At 40.9% G+C, this 20380-nt stretch overlaps 2 protein-coding genes across 2 annotated transcripts; one reads left to right on the top strand and one right to left on the bottom strand.

Moving 5' to 3' along the window:
• The first annotated feature begins 564 nt into the window (after positions 1–564).
• Positions 565–10486, top strand: LACTB (lactamase beta). The gene is made up of 6 exons (XM_031045941.2): positions 565–807; positions 1062–1128; positions 3172–3362; positions 3688–4033; positions 5636–5801; positions 6595–10486. The coding sequence occupies exons 1-6, from the start codon at positions 565–567 to the stop codon at positions 7136–7138; spliced, it is 1557 nt and encodes a 518-aa protein (XP_030901801.2). The 3' UTR covers positions 7139–10486.
• On the bottom strand, positions 10481–14857 carry RPS27L (ribosomal protein S27 like). Its single transcript, XM_005145753.3, has 4 exons — positions 14736–14857; positions 14408–14516; positions 12013–12123; positions 10481–11596 (listed from the first exon to the last, which is right to left on the bottom strand). Exons 1-4 carry the CDS (start codon positions 14739–14741, stop codon positions 11568–11570), a joined length of 255 nt encoding a protein of 84 aa, XP_005145810.2. The 5' UTR covers positions 14742–14857; the 3' UTR covers positions 10481–11567.
• Positions 14858–20380: the final 5523 nt, after the last annotated feature.

Genomic DNA, 20380 nt, shown 5'->3' with positions numbered 1-20380 from the left:
TGAGATAGTTTAAACACATCAGTTGGAGGCATTGTCATGGCTCCGCAGGTGCTGTCTGAAGAGAACAACTAAATGAAAAACCATTTCTGTGAGTGAACACTTGCTATGCCATCAGTGCTGCTCTGCGCAGAAACTTAACTCTAAACAAGCCTTGGGCATTTCCTCACTAATCAAATATGCTCACCTTGCACTTATAAAAGGTTTTATCTGCGTGTTAGCCTAGCTTGCCCTGCTTTACCTCTGCCTGGCATATGTTTCACAGCAGGCTTTTTCATTTGATGGGCAATCCTTTGCTATGGAGGGCAGAGTTAAGATTACATATTATGTCATGGTTTGACCTATCTTTCATCTTCTTTCTGTCCTTTGCCCGTGCGTCAGTGCAATGACAGCCTTGGTTAAAACCAGCTTGTTCAGCGAGAGCCCCGTTAGTGAGGGCCGCCCGCGCCCGGCGAGCCGGGAGAGCCCCGCAGCTGCCCTCGCTCGATGCGCTCGGAGCTCGGCCGAGCGAGCGCTCGGGAGCGGCTGTAGGTGCCTGGCGGGCAGCGCTGAGGCGGCGGGGCGGCCATGCACGGGCTGGCGCGGGTCGTGCGGCGGGCCGCGGCCCCGGGGCGGCTGTCGGTGTCCCGGGCAGGGGGGGCCGGGGCGCGGCCCTGGGGCTGGGGGCTGGCGCTGGGGCTGGCGCTGGGGGTGAAGGTGCCGGCGGGCTGTGAGGCTGACGAGGCGGAGCCGAACCTGACCTCGCTGCCGTCCCCTCGGGGCTTCGGCGCTGCCATCGAGAGGGGCAGGGACCTGGTGAGGAGGATTAAGGTGCGGAGCGAGGGGGCCTGCGGGGACCCGAGGGTCGTGTCTGTTGCTGTGCGAGCCGGATCTCACCCGGGAGGGGGGAGCTTTCGAAAGCGGTTTACACCAGTCCAGCCCAACTAGTGCTGAACTAAACGTCAGTTAAGGTGACTGCAGGTGCAGGTGTATTTGTGGGATTGCTTTTGTATTTGTAGGGATTGTGAGATGGTGTTTTTAACTGCAGAGGTCCTCCTTAATGTCTTCTGTGCATTTTCTGACAGGATGAAGCAGGCATCCCAGGTATACTAGTTGGAGTTTCAGTAGATGGACAGGAAGTCTGGTCAGAAGGTCAGTATATGGGAGCAGCGGTTGTGCATGCTCTTAGGAAGCAATGGAAGTTTTAGGAATGAGCAGTTCAGACACAGGGATTTAATGTACTTCATGTCCTATTTCTGGACAGGGGGCAGAAACAGGAGCCTTCAGAGCATGAAGAAATAATTTCTTTAGTAAACTTCAATAATTGCCAGGAATTGGTAATTTATCAGCTTCCTGATTGTGCTAGTGTATATCGAATGGTTATGTTTAAGAACCTTTCTCCAACTCTTTGCCAGATGAGTCTTTTTATATGCTCCAGGCATAGAGCTGTACAGTGCTCTGGTAGAATTGTGTATTGGAGATAATGAATTGTTCTCCCTGCAGGACTTTACTTAATAGTCAAAGTAATAATGACTTTCTGACAACTGTTGTATTAACTTTTATATATGTATAAAACAGATTACAGGTTTTAATTTCTCTTTCATCATGCCTGAAGTGAGTCGGAGAGCCTCTAGTACCTTTTGTACTGTGCCCTAATAAGAAAATTATGCTAGAAACTTAATCCCAAACTTTCTCAACTCAGGTGGCTTTTCTGGTCTCAAATTACCTGGCAATGATTACAGAAGTTTTCCTGTTACTTCTGCACAATCCTTTCCTTGACATGCAGGAAACTAATGCCAGGTTTGTGGTTTATCACCACGACTGCCAGATCCAGTAGCAAGACAGCTACTTGTGGGAGGATAAGCCTTGGCAGAGCTTTCTGTACCCTGCTGCCTATGGATACAGAGAACAATGCTGCCTTGAGTAAGGCAGCTGGGAGGTGGGTAACATTGCTCTAATACGGCTCATTTTGTTGCTCTCATCCCCTCTTCATGGGGGAAAAACAGGAGGAGGTTTAAATTGCATGTGTTCTGTGACCATGACACTGAACCTGCTTTCTTGCTAAACTGATGGGAGAAATTTCAGATTTGGAAGCTATTTTCACTGAGGCATGCAGTATCTGCATTCACAAGCACCATGCAAGCACTTGAGTGTCAGCTTTGCATAAAAGGGTCTCTGGCAATTGACATGTCTTTTGTTTTATTTCTTGTATTTTGGCAAGGTGTTTTTTTTGCATGGGTATTATTACACTATGGTTTGATGTAGACAGACATAGAATCAGAGAATCACAGAATGGTTTAGGTTGGAATGGACCTTAAAGCTCCTCCAGCTCCAATCCCATGCCATGGGCAGGGACACCTTCCACTAGAGCAGGTTGCTCCAAGCCCCATCTAATCTGGCCTTGAACACTGCCAAGGAGGAGGCATCCACATGAACTGCAGTATGAACAGGCCTTGCTTGTACTGAGAAGTGCAAGTATGTTACTGCATTTCATTGTTTTTTATGCTGCAACATCACTTGCACGGTTTCTTCAAACCTAGCTCAAATTGAAGACTAGTATGGGAGCTTATTAATTCCAGTTCTTGCTACCAGACTTGTGGGTTGGTTACACAGGAAAACACTGGTATGGAGACTCTTAAGCTGTTGTGTAATTGAAGTCATGCTGAGTGACAACAAAGTGCATTACATGACTGTTTTGTGAAGCTTTACAGCATAGGTACCTGCTGTGAGTTTGTGAGTGATTTCCTTTCTCAATTTCTGTATTGGTAAAGTAAGACCCTTTACTGTTTTAACCATTAAATCAGAGCAATAGAAGGAATATTTGTGATTTTCAGTTATTGTACAGTCTGGATTTTGGTCTCTAGTTTTTCTACATTGAATATTTGACCTCAGGGAGTATAAATTTTGGCTTACTCTTCAATTTCATTTATCATTAGGTTGGTCTGTAATCTTAAATCAGTAATTTGGGATGCCCATTGGTCAATACAGTGGGTTTTGATTAACCTACCACATTGAAATGTTTCTACTACATTCAAATGTTGTTAATGTAATTGAAGCAGGAGCAGGGATAATCCAATTCATGTCCGTTTAGCTAGAGAAAAAATACAGTAAGAAGCCAGTAAATCTGTTCATTGCAAACAATTAATTCAGCATGTCTCTGTGCAAAATATTTACAGTGTTTTTATTTTCTTAAAGGTTTGGGTTATGCTGATGTAGAGAATCGTGTAGTATGTAAGCCAGAGACCATCATGCGTATTGCTAGCATTAGCAAGTGTCTTACAATGATGGCTGTTGCTAAACTGTGGGAAGAGGGGAAACTGGATTTAGATGCTCCAGTGCAGAAATACGTCCCTGAATTTCCAGAAAAAGTCTACGAGGGTGAAAAGGTATGTGACTGTTCATTGGTAACACTGGTTTGGATTTCTGCTCCTGTCACTGCACAGCTGTATGTGTACAGGTGCCTGTATCTGGACCCATTCCCACAAAACAGATGTTTGCTGCTTGAAAAAACTGCTGGAAATTGGGATCTTCAGTTCTATATGAAATGTGTAGTGTGTGCATATATATCTATTTCAACTGGGTTTAATACATGATATTTAAAAGTCCTTCCATCTTTGTTCATCATCATGCTGAATTTTACTTCGGTGATTTAGTGTGCATCATACCTTTAACGAAGAAAGCTCATATTTAAATGCTGTCTTTTCTACCTAGGTCACTATTACTACAAGACTGTTAGTCTCACACCTGAGTGGGATTCGTCACTATGAAAAAGATATTACAAAAGTAAAGGAAGAAAAGGAAAAGGCGAACAGAGCATTAAAACCAACAAAACCATGTCAGGATAAAGAACAAAAAGAAAAAGAAGGCAAAGGGATTGAAAGGACTGATTCTGTCAAACTGAGGAAAGAACACGAGGGTGAGGTAAAAAGCCGAAATTCAAAACCTGGCAGGAAAGACAAGGAATTTGAGCAAGAAGAGTATTATTTGAAGGAAAAATTTGAAAGTGTGATTGAATCACTGAAGATATTTAAAAATGATCCTTTATTCTTTAAACCAGGTGAGTTTCTATTAATTTAGACCAAAATGTGTTCAGGATTTTGTCAATTCAACTTTAGGTAACACAGTTATAAAGATACCTTTACCAGTTTACTGACTTGAAGAATTACACCTAAATAGATTTGGATACCAGAGAGGGACTCTTCATCAGGGACTGTAGCGATAGGACAAGGGGTGATGGATTTAAACTTCAACAGGGAATGTTCAGGTTAGGTATGAGGAAGAAATTCTTTACTGTGAGGGTGAGGAGGCCCTGGCACAGGTTATCCAGAGAAGTGGTAAATGCTCCATCCCTGGCAGTGTTCAAGGCCAGGTTGGAGAGAGCCTTAGGCAACATGGTCTAGTGTGAGGTGTCCCTGCCCATGGCAGGGGGTTGGAACTAGATGATCTTAAGTTTCTTTCCAACCCAGACCATTCTATTATTCTATGATAGAACTTTCTAATAGTGTATTTGCACCATAATCCAGCCAGTTCAAAATGTCACATAGCCAAGACTTAAAAGGTATTATAAGAGAGTCCCAGATAAGAAGAGAAAGTGGGACCTCAGGTAGAGCTCCTGGGAGAAAAGTCTTATTTCTAAGTAATGCAGTAAGTGCCATGAAACATACCGGTTATTGAATTTGTCGATTCTAAAGCAAACATTTTAGTGAGGCACTAATGCAGAGCTAAAAAATTCTACAGAAAGACCATAGAATCACAGAATTGTTGAGGTTATTTATTGGTGGAACTAGTTCTAGAGAGAACTTTGAGGAGTTTCAGGTGTAAGTTCTAAATGAGTGAGGTTAAAAGGCAAAGGATATGCATTGCTGATAAACAGCAAATGCGCATTTAAGGAGAAGGGAGTAGGAAGGGGGAGAAGTTAACCTTATACCATCTTGGAGAGTTCTAGAAACCCTTTTGAGAGATCTGTCTGGACTGTAGGCAGTTTGGCAGCTTGGTGCCAAACATTTCTTAGTGCAAGAATGAAATAAAAACCAAACATTGTTTTGTAAGTAAAATATATTGTCTTAAATAATACACATAGTAGTGTTCATCTTATCTTACATGATATTATTGAACTAGAAAATCAGAACTAAAACCACTCTGTTAGAAGTTATCAAGAGCTTTGAAAACCTTGAGCAAGTTCTACCCCTGTCTTTTCATCTCTAGGGTGTAGACATGCAAATAAGTCACAGTAGGTGAGCATCTTCTAAGAAGTAATTTTATGGTTTGCTCCAGCTTTCCAAATCCAGATGTCCTTATTAGCAGGGGCATGGTAAATCCTGTGGAAAGGATGTTAAATGTCAGTCTTCACATATTGGCATGAAACCTGGCTGTATGTGCAGGTCCCTGGAGAGATTTTAGCTCTGTTCTTGGAGCTACTTGCACTTAGCAAGCATCTGTGTCAGCTGCTGTACAGAAATTCCTGGGAGCCAGTATCATAAACTTGTGATTCACATCCTGTTAAAGTGGGGGTGCAGGGGGACTCTGTCAATTGATTATTCATTGCTATATGTAGTTTTATTTGCACATGTGATTACATACATTTTATGCTTCAGATTACATCTGAGCATCATGCATCTAACTTCTTTTTTTTCACCCCCTTTCTCATTGTTTTTTCAAGGTAGTCAGTTCTTGTATTCAACTTATGGCTTTACTCTATTAAGTGCTGTTGTGGAGAGAGTTTCAGGACAAAAATTTACAGATTATATGTTAAAAATGTTTCGTGATTTGGATATGCTGTCAACTGTACTAGATGACAACGAAGCAATGATATATAACAGAGCAAGGTAAGCAAGGATGAGCCTTCTCCTTTTCCACAGTTGCTGCTCTTTCTATCTTTATTAAACTGACTGAATTAAGAATGTGGGATTTATCCCTCCTCCCTGTTTTGTAAATGAAGTGGCTTATGTTATTTCAAAGTTAGTCATGTAACTGATTTTATGTCACCATTATAGCATTGTTTCTGTAATTAGCAGGTAGAATTACAGAGTAGGAAATGGGTATTTCCTGTTAGAAGTGCATATATGTGGGGAGAGACGGGTGACTGAAGTTTGCATTTATTTTGGGTACAGATAAGCAGGTAAGTGGAAATAGAGTAAACTAGAGGAGTAACTAGGAGATTATGTTAGAATATGTAGTTACTTTGGGGTTTTTAATATCCTGACTTTTTAAGAGTTCCATGGAATTGTAATGGTCTCACAGTAACAAGAGGTTTTCGTAAAGTGTAGTATCAATCTTAACCAGAACTGAAATTCTGTTTAGTGCAGAACATGCTTTACCAACTGATCTCTTCTTATTAAGGCCTTTAGCCTTAGTATATTCTAAGAGTAAGTGAAGGATTAGTACCTTTATTGACAATATGCTTCTAACATAATAATGGTAATAATAATAAATGTGACCTTAATTTTTGTGTTCCCATCTGAATTTTTTGTTGATTTTTCTGCAAGAAAAATGTATTAAGTTCTCAAGTTCCACAAGCACAGGCTGATGCATGCTCAGTTTGCTCTTTTAAGGTAGAGCAGCTTAAAATAGTTGTGCATAGTGTCAGAGAATGACAAGTTGAATTTTCTTGAATTCCAGGTGTTATGTTTACAACAAAAAAGGACGGCTGGTGAATGCACCGTATGTGGACAACTCTTACAAGTGGGCTGGTGGTGGCTTTCTCTCATCAGTAGGTGACCTTCTGAAATTTGGAAATGCCTTGTTGTACAGTTATCAAGCTGGACAATTTAAAAACACTAAAGGCAGACTTCTTCCTGGGTACCTCAAACCAGAAACAGTCACAATGATGTGGACCCCAGTGCCAAAAACGGAAGTATCATGGGACAGGGATGGTAAATATGCAATGGCTTGGGCTGTAGTAGAGAAAAAACAGCAGTGTGGCTGTTGCAGACAGCAGAGACACTATGCATCTCATACGGGTGGTGCAGTGGGGGCAAGTAGCGTCCTCCTAATTCTTCCTGAAGAGCTGGACTCTGAAGCTACAGATACTGGGCTAGTGGCACCACCTAGAGGAGTAATTGTTACTATCATCTGTAATATGCAATCGGTTTCACTCAACAGCACGGCCTTAAAGATTGCAAGGGAATTTGATAAAGAAAAACGGGCACAATATACAGGTTAAAAAAAGGAAAAAAAGCAACGTGTAACTCGACTCACTGCACGAAAAACAAATGGAGAAGGGTGTAATTAGACTCTAAGATCACTAAGAATACATGAAGCAAAAGCATCAACAATTCGCTTAATTAACTTCTGCTAGTGGTGCTAAACTTATGTCTAACTGGAATTAATTTCTCAGGGAAGTTCCTGACTTACAGAAAGGAGAATGTAACAGTCAGCTTTGACTTCTGTAGTACCTGTGTAAATCATCATCATGTTAGCAGTTTTTTTTCTCATCAGTGAAGCACTTGATCAAGATCAAAACCCACCAGCACTAGTTTCTCACACTGAGAAGTACAATGACAGATGATCTACCTTAAATGTTAAACTTCTGAAAGATTTCACGTCTTGATTTGAGCACACAAAGATGTAGTCTGTTCATTCTCAATGTTCCAGTCTGCCAAAACTGGTCAGTATTACTTTTGAAAGAAAACTGGGTTTACTGTTGATTTTTTGTATTTGATAAAAAAAAAAACAAACCCACAAACAACAACCCTCAAATCTTGAAGCTACCTCCAGAATGCAGATTTACACCAGAAGTGTGCTTCTGACAGCTGTGCATTGCTCAGAATTAGGAAAGAATAAGGATAGAGTAATGTAAGTAAAAAAGTCTTTTTGTTATTTAGATGTCTTCTCTTCCACTTTTATTGGAGACAGGGAATGTGTGAAACTAGCTTACTGTGAACTAAGGGTATTGTTTCCACAGTCAGAGGTACCTGAATAGCACAACAGGGTGAGATGTCAAACTCTCATTGTTTTAAAATGATATACATGCTGACTTTGGTAGCCAGAAATGACACTGTATTCTATAATGTAGATATTCCTTGAGATACAGGAATCGGGAACGCAACAAAATTTAAAGCCTATTCTTAGAATCACAGAATCAACCAGGCTGAAAAAGACCTTTAAGGTCATTGAGTCCAACCCCAGCACTGCTAAGGCCACCACTAAACCGTGTCACTTAGTGTCTCATCTACACGGTTTTTTAACACTTCTAGGGAGAGTGATTCCCCCACTGCCCTGGGCAGCCTGTTCCAATGCCTGAGCACCCTCTTTGTGAAGAAATTTTCCCTAATATCCAATCTAAATATCTGGCACAGGTTGAGGCTGTTTCCTATTGTCCTATTGCTTGTTACTTGGGAGAAGAGACTGGCTGCCACCTCACTACCACCTCCTTTCAGATAGTTGTAGAGAGTGAAACTTTGAGAGGTTTTTTTTAAAAAACATCTTCTTTTTTCCACTTGGAAACATGCCTCAAGGAGTTACTTTTGCACAAGGTTGAAGATGAAATTGTGATGAAGTTCCAAAGAAGCGTTTTCTAATCTTCAATTTTACTATAGGAATATAACGACATCTGAGTATGGTATTTTTATATATTCCATACTAGCATGGAAAATTTCTGCTATTTCAAGATTTGCCCCTACCCCACTTTCCCTGCAGTTACATCAGATAGTATTTCCAGGCTGAGACAAAGCAAAATAGCCTTTGGGAAACGTTTGAATAGTTTCATCCCTGTGCTGTTCAGGAGCTCTGCTGCTCTGAATTTAATGAGCAAGGTGTCTTAGTTAAGAGCCACCAGAAGATAGCCTTACCTGCCTCTGTCCCAAGTTAGCACTTTTAATGTTAACTTCATAGTTGCTATCTGCCCTATCATGAAACAATATGCTGTCATCTCTCTTCCCAGTATGCCTGTGATACCATTTATTACCTAAGACTGACAAACCAGGAAATTTAATCTTTTGAGGTGTCAATGTTTTACATACATTTTTAATTGAAGGTAGTAAGGCTAGTTTAGTACTCTTTAAGTATCATCATTTTTGTGCCTTAAACCAGTAAAAGGTAAACTATTTCCTTGGGTTTTCTGGCCCACTCACCAAAACTTCAGTTTTTTATTTATTACTAATGAGTTGTCTTTAGAATATCAGATCAGTAGAGACAACAAAGAGAGCCCTTCTGAACAAACTTTAATTTGCTCAGGCAATAAATGAACTGCTTTTTCAGTCAAGTTACTGATACTGTTTGACAATTCCAATACAGAAGTACTGGAGGTGAGTACCTTCAATAGCAACATTTTTTCCAGTCTTTAGTACCTACTAGCTCTGTAAACCTGCAACGGCAGAAGTCACTGCCCATTTTACATGGGGAACAAGAGTAAGTAGTTCTGAGTTGTTTTCATTTTGAAAGAATATGTGAATAGAATGGACCAAATACAGTATCTTAAATATAAAAAATCTGCAAAAGTAGTTTCTGTACTTTTATTAGGATTTAGAACATACTTTTCTTGTATGATACATCTGTTTTGCAAATGTCATTTTGCATACTTGAGAGAAAACAGTTTTCCCTCACTGACGGTTGTTTGGGTATAGGGATTGAGAACCTAGAAAGCATAGGTTTACTGTTATACTTGTCTGCATATCACCAAACACTAATATATATAAGTACAGGTTAGATATAAGGAAGTTCTTTGCTATGAGGGTGGTGAGGCATTGGAACAGGTTGTCCCAAGAAGTGGTAAATGCCCCAACCCTGGCAGTGTTCAAGGCCAGGTTGGACAGAACCTTGGGTGACATGATCTAGTGTGAGGCATCCCTGCCTATGGCAGAGGGGTTGGATGACCTTAAGGTCCTTTCCAACCCAAACTGTTCTATGTACAGAAGTGAATAAAGGTAAGAAGTGTCTAAGGCACTTCTAACACCAAGATATTAATGACAGTGCCTCACTCCCCTGATGGAATTTGTTTAGCCACCAACTTTTTAAATGCATATCATGGTTCTTAACATTGTAGCATAAAAACCTTCTATTTTTAAAAAACCTTCTGATGCATACACAATATTGGAGATGCTATGATGTCTGAATTTCATCTTCCAGTACCTGGAATAAAATGTGTCATGGACTTTTTCTAATTTAGTGTTTACTCAATCAATCAGGAGTTCTTACCTTTTGGGTGTAAAGTAAGAGACAGTAGAGATACAGGGGACTAAGATTCAGTCTGGCCTTAGCATATGTATTGAGGTCACAAGGGAACTAATATTACTGTTTTGATCTTTAGTCTGAAAGCAGTTATTTGATGGACTGGCATTAAATGTGGGAAACTGGTCAGCTAAGAGCAGCTTTCATTATAAACTTGCACTTAAATTAACCTTCGTTTAGAAAACACAGTATGGCACTAACATAAAACTGCTTTTCTTAAAAGGCATGTATATTAAACTGGTGCATTTATTTCTGTATCAAACACCTATTTTTTGCATCTGGTAATTATGTGTTCACTGCTATTTTAATTAAATGAAATAAAGCTTAATACAATGAATTGTAATACCAGGTTTAGGGTTTATTTATTTTTTACTTACTAGAAACATAAATTTTTTATAAGTCATAAAAAGAATACAGGCTAAATAGAAATTCCCAACAATAACTAGCTCACAAGACACTAGATACTTTGAAAGAGATGTTGATACATAACTTGAGCCATTATCTAGTAAAGTAAGATACATGTAAAACTTAGTTTGAATGTTTTCTCATGTTTTTTTAAAAAATGTTCTTTTTATCAGCCTTTTGGAAAGTAATGGCTTTTAAAAAGTAAATCCTCATTTCCTTGCTGCAAAAAGGTAATCATTTAATGTCAGTATTTAATACTAAAAGTGTACATGTGTTTGCTGTACTAGTTTGGGTTTTTTTAATGACTATACCATTCACAGCTGTTAACATACTTGGCGTCAGCGATATTGACAATAAGTCATCATTGTTGCTTATATACCATATGCCTTCTCTATACTAAATGCTTTCTGTATTTTGCAAAAGACTCCTTTTTTTCCTCTTGCATAGAAATCTCTGCACAGAATACCAAGTGCAGTTTCAAGACCAGATTAGAGGGAAGGGGAAAAAAATCCCAAACAGAACAGAAAAGCAGCTGAACATAAGTGAGTAACTTTGTATTTTCATTTATCACCACATTACTTATGTGGTGATAGAGAGACTAAAGCAATGCTGAAAGCAAGCGAGCCATTTTAAATCTATCTAGCCTTTGCAACCCTTGTAGTAGTGAAGTATACAAAATGCACTCTTACAGCAGTTTTCTGTCACCATATGCATCACACTGCTGTAGTTGATAAAATAGGGGAAGGAAGCAGCAAACCCAAGGTTTTCATATTAAATGACACCTCTCAATTAACAATACATTGTTTAAAAATAAAACTATAAAAATAGAGCTTAGTTGTCTGCAAACCTGCAGGAAAAAATTGCACTTCAAATTATTTATTGAAAGAGAGATTCCAGCTCATTAGTCACAAGTAGCATGTAATCTTTACAAAATCAATTGTAATTACATTGTATGAACAGGCTTTTTTAAACTGATAAGGCTTTCAGGAGCACAGATCCAAAACCACATGCTCAAGTGTTCAGTGTTGCTTTCTTCTAAATGAACAGCCTGTGAAGAAATCACATGAGTATAGGGATGAATAGTCCTTGCATTGTTAGGCTGCCTTGCAAAACTGCCCACCCAACCTAAGTAGGAAAACTCACGTGATAAATTTAAACTTCACATACCATAAAAGGTGAAGATTTAGTACTTCAAGTCTTCTCTAACTCAACCAGACAACACAGCTGTTGTATAATTCATATTAAAATAAGGGCAAGGAGTACTATTTCTTTCCTTCCAGACGCCTTTTAAAATTTCAGTCTAGTGTTCCACCCCTTAATGCTACAAAGCCCAACCCTAAGCAATTTGCAAGATAAGTGTTCCAGTATCATTTTCAAAATCAAAGCTAAAATGTTTGCAAGCTCTAGATACATAAATGCATTTATGTAAGTGGAATTTTTAGGCCACTAAACATTGCCTCTTACCTTCTGTGAGTCTGGCTTTACCCCCAGTAGGCTGACACAGGACAGTTGAGCACCCTACACACAGAACAACTGTCTGAGCATGGCTGAATACAGTGGTGATCTTGTAGCATCCTGGAAAACAACATGATTAAAATTTCCATTGATGATTTCTAGCATGATTCTTTGTATGTGCAATTGAACCAGATACTCTAAATAAACTTGTCCAAAAAGGCATCTCTATTTCATTCCACAGCAAACCAAATGAAGCAAAGCAAAACATGGTTACTGTGATCTAACTACTTGCTTTTACTAACATGCATATGAAAGCAAGTTGGTTAACTGAACCCAGTATGAAAATCACAGCCTGATAGCTGTCAAGACGTAATTACCCTGTATGTCCCCTGCAAAAGAGTCAAGGATAAATAGACTAGCCTTCTCTGTTGATTGGAACCACCCATCTACCTAGGAAAACATTTAACTTGTAATAGTGGAACATCGCTGTTGGCAAAGTCTGGTAGCTGTGAATATAAACACTGATGTTTGAATCTGTGTTTACTTTCTGTTAATAATCAGTGCACATAAGGCATGTGCTTGGTTGCATTCTATAAAGCTAGCATCATATCTGAGTAAGACTTGCACAGAATAACTTCATTAGTTCCAGATGTAAAAAGAGGCATCAGCAGCACTTTGTCTACAACTTCTAAATTAGATGACTTAAAAAAGAATGAAATCACTGCCACACATGGCTAGACAAACAAATTTCACTGCTTTCATTCTTTTCCCTAAATAGTGGTTTTAATTACACACAAGGAATTTTTTGAGAGAGAAAATTAAAGGATTTTGTCTGGATGTGGATATACAGAATAGGCAAATGGATAAAGGTGAGCACAGATTCCATTTTCTGCATGTGTGGACCAGAAAAATAAGATAGAATGTATGTTGTGAGGAAGGGCTGTAGCTCATGGCACCTCTTGCTTAAGGCTCCTGTCAGTATTGAAGTTCGCCTGCTCGCTCTGTATGTCCCTCAAACTCAGTAACCAATTAATCCAACAATAATGAAGATAAGCAATGACCTATGTTGACATTAACTGTATTGTAGTGTGTGTGTGCTTGCATACTGGTTTGGAGAAAGTTGAAGAAAAGAAGCAAAATCAATGGCTTAGCCTTCAACCATGTTTTTTAAAAGTAACCACACTGTACTTTCAATCTGTTTTAATGAATTCACATCACTTCTAGATGGAAAACAATGTCTCAGAGCTGCTTAGGAATCTAAGCTACTAAGAAAGGATAACAAGAAAACCTGAATACAGCAACAATTCCTTCTTCTAGTTAGGATTATCACTCCTGTAAGTAAGCCTATGCATTTTCTGATGGCTACAGTAGTAAACAGTAAATAAGTTAAGCACATTTGACAGTTTCTGTGCTAGACATCGATGTGGCTGTGCTGACAGAAGGTGTTTGCTGGTAGAACATCCTCCAGCGATTGTGCTGGAAACCCCCAGGTTTTAGTTTATAAAAGAGAAGTTGGTTATACTGATGTTTCTGAGCCAAAGTGGTGAAAAACTTTGAAAAGCAGAAGCAAACCCCTGTATGTGTGTGCTAGGTATCAGCTTACTTCTTGACAGCAGCATGTGGTAAAACCAGTTGTAGATGTTTTACTTTCTATGTAAAATTACAGTTGCCAGCATATATCCTTGTGAAAAGTTTTTCTGGGTGCTCTTCCAGAATCAATCAGCTTGCAGAAGGAGGAAAACAATGTTGTCTTCCATTTGAAACTTGAGCCATGGATGGTTTAAAGCAAGAAAAAAGACTACAAGAAATCTAGAGAGGGACTTTTTACAAGGACATGTAAGCATGTGTCCTTGTAAAGGTCAAGGGGGAATGATTAAACATTAGGCAGAAGTTCTTCCCTGTGAGGGTGCTGAGGTGCTGGCACAGGGTGCCCAGAGAAGCTGTGGCTGCCTCACCCCTGGCAGTGCTCAAGGCCAGGTTGGACACAGGGGATTGGAGCAACCTGCTCTAGTGCAAGGTGTCCCTGCCCATAGCAGGGGGTTGGTAATGGATGAGCTTCAAGGTCCCTTTCAACCCAAACCAGGCTGGGATTCTATGATTTCATCTCATTTCTTATACATATAAATCTGAAGGGGTGTGTGTGTATGTGTGTGTCCCTACTTGGTAGGAAAAATGCCAGACCTCCAGAAAGAAAAATAAAACCCTTGTTGTTTACATTCACCTTTGGGAAAGGGTGAAAACACTCATTGTTAAAGCAAACAGGGCACTATATGGACTGATTTTTCTATACAGAACTGATAAACCACATTTATATTGGAAAAAAGAAAATCAGACCTTTAATGGAGATGACCCGTGTACAGAATTAGTTCTGATCCTTTCTGTAAGATATAATTTAGATATTTACCTGGGCATTTTACATCCATGAAGTAGGAGTTGGGGCTCTGCACAAGCCGTTTTTTCTTGTGCTTTCTCCTCTCATCCTCCGCGGAGGGGTGTACCAGGTCCTTGGCCAGCTGGGGAGGGCAGAGCACAAACGTGTTGGGCTCAACGCACAGGCTGAGCGCCGCGAAGCCGCCTCCAGCCTGTGGCCGAGCACGGCCGCAATGCTGGCTGGGACCAACGGCTCCGACCCCGGCGGCCTTGGTGGGCGGTACCGCGGTGGCTCCGGCACCCGGTACCGGGTCTGGCGGAGAGGCAAGGGCAGGGGTCAGCAGGGGCTCGGAACAACTTACGGGCATCTCGTCCTGCGGCTGCGCCCGACCCGGACCCGGACCAGGGCTGCTCCTACCGCAGCCGCCGCTGCTTCCGGTGGACGGAGCCGCCCGGGGCTCCCGCAGGAGGAGGAGCGGGAGGAGGAGAGATTACGGAGGACGGCGGGGCGAAGAGGTCCGCTGTCTCCTCGTAGGGACGTGGTCTGCGGGACTGCCACACTGCCACCGGGTCACTGCCCTGCCTGTCACTCGTGTCCCTTTAGTTGAGGAGGAAATCAGTGCAGCGTGTGTGCACGGTGCACTGGCTTCCTGCAGAGCAACTCTGTGCCAGCGCCGGCTGCTTCCGCGCCGACAAAATGGCACAAATCCCAGGAAAAGACAGCGAGTGACCTTTTGGGATGGCCATGGTAGTTTGTGGTGGGGCAGTGCCGCAATGCTCACTCTCCCTGCAAGTCAGAAACTGGTTAAGCACAGAGAATGATAGTCCTAATGTGCCTCCAGTTCTCTTTTCGAGAAGCCTGCTTATTTTTTTTCCCCTCTGACAGAGGTATTATTAGGAAAAATTCGTTCCCCAAAGGGTGCGCAGGCATTGGAACAGGCTGCCCAGGACAGTGCTGGACTCATCATCCCTGGAAGTTTTCACAAACCTTGTACAAGGCAAGGCCCTCAGTGACATGAGTTAGTGGTGGCCTTGGCAGTGCTGGGGAATGGTTGGACTTGATCTCAAAGGTCTTTCCCAACCTGTTTGATTCTATGATTCTATGATCTAGAAGTCCCATCTACTTTTATATTAGATGCTGACTAAACTGTCACTTGTGGTGTTTCACAGTAAATGACACGTTGGGTGAAGCTGTGCTAATGTGCAGGGGTGGGTTTTTTTCAGTTTCCCATCCCAATCAGAAAGCAAAATGCAGAAGAAATTCTTTACTTCCTATTTATGTGCTCTGGTCAACTTGGAGACCCTCAGTGAAATCAAAATGTTGCAGATAATGGGAAGGAAAAAAAACCCAACATTTCATCAATCTTTTTAGTAAGAGCCTGAGTGGGTTTTTTTCATAAGTCAATGAAAATAATCACAAATATTATCTGTAAAGTCTCTTGGATTTAACTTAAGCCCGGAACATTTAAATGTGTAATTCACTACAAGCCCGGTAAGTGGCACCAATAGGCCTGGGAGGTATGAAAAGTCGTCTAAAAAGTACAAGGGGCAGCGTGCAGAGCTCTCCTCCTCCTCCTTTTTCTCCATCTGGGGGAGAGAACTGATGCATTTAGCAGGCAGTATTTTAAAAGTCTGCCATGAGCACAGGTGGAGATGGAAGTTTATAGAAGCATATCTTTGTGACAACAATATCAAAGCTGGGATGGCTTCTCCAGTGCTAACTCTGTACACGACTTCCACAATACTTTCTTCCCATCCCAAAACCCAAGAGCAGACCCATGTGTTGTAGTGCTCCAAGCCATTGGTTTTCCTCTTCTTGCCATCACAACCGTTGTCTCGTGACGTTGTAATGCTATGTTAGCATACTTTCCTTATGTGCCGGAGTGGTGATGACACACAAATAATGGTATTTTGGAAGTATTTCTTCTTATACCATGGGGAATTTAGTATGAAAGGCTTTGACTCATCTTCATGCTGTCATGTGAAGCTAGGAACGTGAACCAGCTATCAGTGCAGTCAGTTCTCGAGTCTTGGTTGTTCTACTACCTTTCAGTCTTCTTCAAATGCATGTAATTTATCTGCAAGCAGAAGGAAAGGGGAATAATCTCTTTAAGCCTCTTAATTCAGAATCTGAAGGAGAAAAACGTTTTTTTTTTTTCTTTAAGAAAATAACCTTTGCAATGTATGAAGCACCACCAACAAAAAAAGACAACTTTTAAAGTGCTGCCCCCCTTCCCCTCTTCCTCCCAGCTTTCCCTTCTTAACATGTCTTCCCTGCAAGGAGCCTCTGGTGCTTGAGAAAGACTTTAAAGTCACAGTTTACATTAAAAATTGGTTTCTGTGGAAGGAGGGGCACACAGGATGATCTGAAAACAGGATGTGTTTTGGACACATTCCTCTGGTTCTCTATTTTGGTTGTACTGGAGATTCATTTCCTTTTCATAACTGCTTGTAGTTCAGTGACCTGCTGGATGAGTCAGTTCTAATGCGTTACCTTCAATCGTAATGACTGAAGTTTTTTTGAAGTATACTCTTTAGAGAACGGAAACACAGCAGAATTTAAGTTGCAAGTTAAGGAGGAGAGAAATGCTGTCTGTACCACAGAGTACTGTCATTAAGACCATTTAGACTTGCATGCACTAGCCAGCTCTAAGCTGCACTCAGAATAAGTAGGTTCACTTCAAGTGGTAATGTTTGATCCTCAACACAGTCTCCCTGTGGTTATGACCATACTGCAGAATTAAGTATTACAGTTTTAATGGATTATAAATTAATGGTGTAAACCATTCATTTGGTTTAAATATACTTATGCTGAGATAGTTTAGATGAGCTCTGGAACTTAAAGAAGGTCCACTTTTAGCATTACTACAGCAAACCTTGAAGTTAAGGGAACTTACAGGTAACAGCCTTCCGGTATCTGAAGGGGGCCTATAAGGATGCTGGGGAGGGACTTCTCATTAGGAACTGTAGTGATAGGACAAGGGGTAATGGGTTAAAACTTAAACAGGGGAAGTTTAGATTGGATATAAGAAAGAAATTCTTTACTGTAAGGGTGGTGAGGCACTGCAATGGGTTGCCCCAGGAAGCTCTGAATGCTCCATCCCTGGCAGTGTTCAAGGTCAGGTTGGACAGAGCCTTGGGTGACATGGTTTAGTGTGAGGTGTCCCTGCCCATGGCAGGGGGGTTGGAACTGGATGATCTTAAGGTCCTTTCAAACCCAAACTATTCTATGATTCTCTGAGTCTTACAGTGCTTTTCCTTTCTGAACTGAACTAAACATATTTTAAGAAATTTTTCTTCACCTGATAGTGACTTGATTTAACCTCTTCTATATAAAGTGCTAATGCATATACATCTGGAAAATTCAAACATTTAGATTACGAGAGTGAGGGAGAGTACTATTCTTTGTAAAGACCACAAGAATTGAACCTATGCATTCACCTTTTCTAAAGTAGGACTTAAAAGCAGGACATATGGACATACCAAATGCAGTAAGACAAAGTGTAGAATGAGCATAGAAGTATTTCCCTGCAGTGAAAAACTTATTTACTGCAAGTGGGGAAAAAGTTAGCATTATTTTTAAAGGGGTGTCACATGATAGTCATCAAACAGTAATAAATTGCGGGGGCATCTGCCAAAACCGGAGTTGTTACAGATATACATAAAAAATATGATATTAGTTAGCAGAGTCCAAAAGCTAAAGAGCAAAGCTCATGTTAATGATTTGCAGTGAGGTGGCATTTGGGACAAGCATGCCTTATAAGATTATCTTTTGTAGGACTTAGACCTGTGGATTCCAGTTAGTGTCAAAATAACAGGGCTCTGGTTCTACCAACATGTTTTAAACTCGACTGTTTTTTTTGAAATCCTGTACTTAAGCAATTAAGATGTAGATTTTCCTACAATTTCGTATGCATTGAACAGAAGAGCTTGATCAAAGACATCTTTCCACACAGTTCTCTTTACTTAACCAGTCCTACCTTTGAACTCAGGGGCAAAGAGGTTTTCAAAAGCTCAAGGTAATGACATCTATCATCTGAGAGAGTAAAAATAAGAGTGGGAATGAATGTAAAAGCAATGTAATCATTTGGGGTTTTGTTTTCCTTAAAAATTTAGGTGTTGGTAAAATAGTCACAAGTTTTCATGATCAGGTATCATAGCACCTTTGTTACTGAGCCTTAACAGCTTTGATAGTGCTCCTCTGGGTTTTACTAGGATATTGCAAAGTGTACATTGTACAATTCCAGGTTTTCCACATTCTAAAAGATCAAAATATGTAACTCTTAATTTTTATATCTTGTTTTTAAAGTTCATGGTTAAGTAAACATCTGTCCCTTGAATCTGTCAGACTGGCACTTTCCCAAACCCGACACACTATTGCAAAGCATTGGTGTAATTGAAGAGGGAAGTAATTTGCATTCTTTTTCTATAAAACTCCTCTTGTGTAACAGATTGTGATCGCAAACATATTGCTCCAGAGACATATGGAAGCCTGTTTGTTCCATAAAACTCAGGAGTGAATATTAACCCCAAAATTACTCTCTTCAATGCTGAAATACGATTGTGTAGTAATCTTCAGTATGGGTGTTACAATACATAGCAACTCATGTCCCTGAAAATACAGATACAAGGAAGTGTTTCAGAGATTAGGTTTTTTGTTTGCCATTTCCTATAATGATTCATGCTAGTCTGAAAGAATTAACCAATTTGGCTTAACTGCTACAGTGCCAGGTTGCCATTATCATGTGTAAGATTTAGTCTTGTAATGAGTACCGTAACAACCCATGTTAACATCGGAACAGCCCCACTGCTAATTATACAATACAAAAACGAACCAAGCAGCCACATCTCAAAAGCCCTGAGCTCAGCAGAGGTCTCCATGTGTGTAAAAAAAGAACAGGCAATTCCCACTGTCCTTGTTTTAGTGCCTTGATCCTTCTCTGTCAGATGATATCCTGGTCTCCCAGAGGTCTCAAACAATTAAATTTGTACTTGAATCACAACCCAGCCTCTGTCATGTAAAATTAGATCTTGATACAATTAACTGAAAGCTCAGTTATCATTCATGACAAGCTCTTACTGAATTCACCTTCTGCAGAGATTTACACCAGCTCCGTCACTGGATTTTTGATGGTTTGTTAAGACAAACATGTATTGGCCAGGAACACCACCAGACTGAGACCCTTAACAAGAAAGGTTTGGAATAACTGATAACTAGGAGCAGAATAGCTTTTGAGTTTTCAAGGTTTATAATGGCTAAAATATTTTACTTCTTTTTAGTGATTCCTTGAAATACTTTGCACAAATACAGCTGTAGCCAGTCGTCAGAATAGTTTAGCCCTGTTTCACCCCATCAAATTGTAGGTTAATGTCATTGAGTGATTTTTTTGTGTCTTTGGAATGTGGAGGCTAACCATGTATGACAGCTTTGAACCTCCCTGAGTGAGTCCAGGGGAGGCCATGGAGATGCTGAGGGCTGGAGCAGCTCTGCTCTGGAGCCAGGCTGAAAGAGCTGGGCTGGGGCAGCCTGGAGAAGGCTCCTTAAGGGGAGACCTGAGAGCAGCTCCAGTGCCTAAAGGGGCTATGAGAAACCTGGAGAGGGGCTTGGGACAAGGGCTTGTAGGGACAGGCCAAGGGGAATGGCTTTAACCTGCCAGAGGGGAGACTGAGATGAGCTCTTAGGCAGAAGCTCTTCCCTGTGAGGGTGCTGAGGCGCTGGCACAGGGTGCCCAGAGAAGCTGTGGCTGCCCCATCCCTGGCAGTGTTCAAAGCCAGGTTGGACACAGGGGCTTGGAGCAAGCTGCTCAGTGGAAGGTGTCCCTGCCCATGGCAGGGGTTGGAGCTGGATGAGCTTTAAGATCCCTTAAAACACAAACCATGTGATTATTTACTGTGTCACTTGAGCAGATAAATCTATGACCGTTTACAAATCCAGCTCGTTTCTACGGGCAGTTTACCCAGCCACGGAAGAAGGAAAGCAAGAAGCAAAGCAACACCACCCCCGGCC

This window comes from Melopsittacus undulatus, chromosome 9 (genome assembly GCF_012275295.1).
Source record: "Melopsittacus undulatus isolate bMelUnd1 chromosome 9, bMelUnd1.mat.Z, whole genome shotgun sequence".
NCBI lineage: Eukaryota > Metazoa > Chordata > Aves > Psittaciformes > Psittaculidae > Melopsittacus > Melopsittacus undulatus.
Note: the sequence above shows the minus strand (reverse complement) of the source record. Positions and strands in the feature narration are given on the sequence as shown.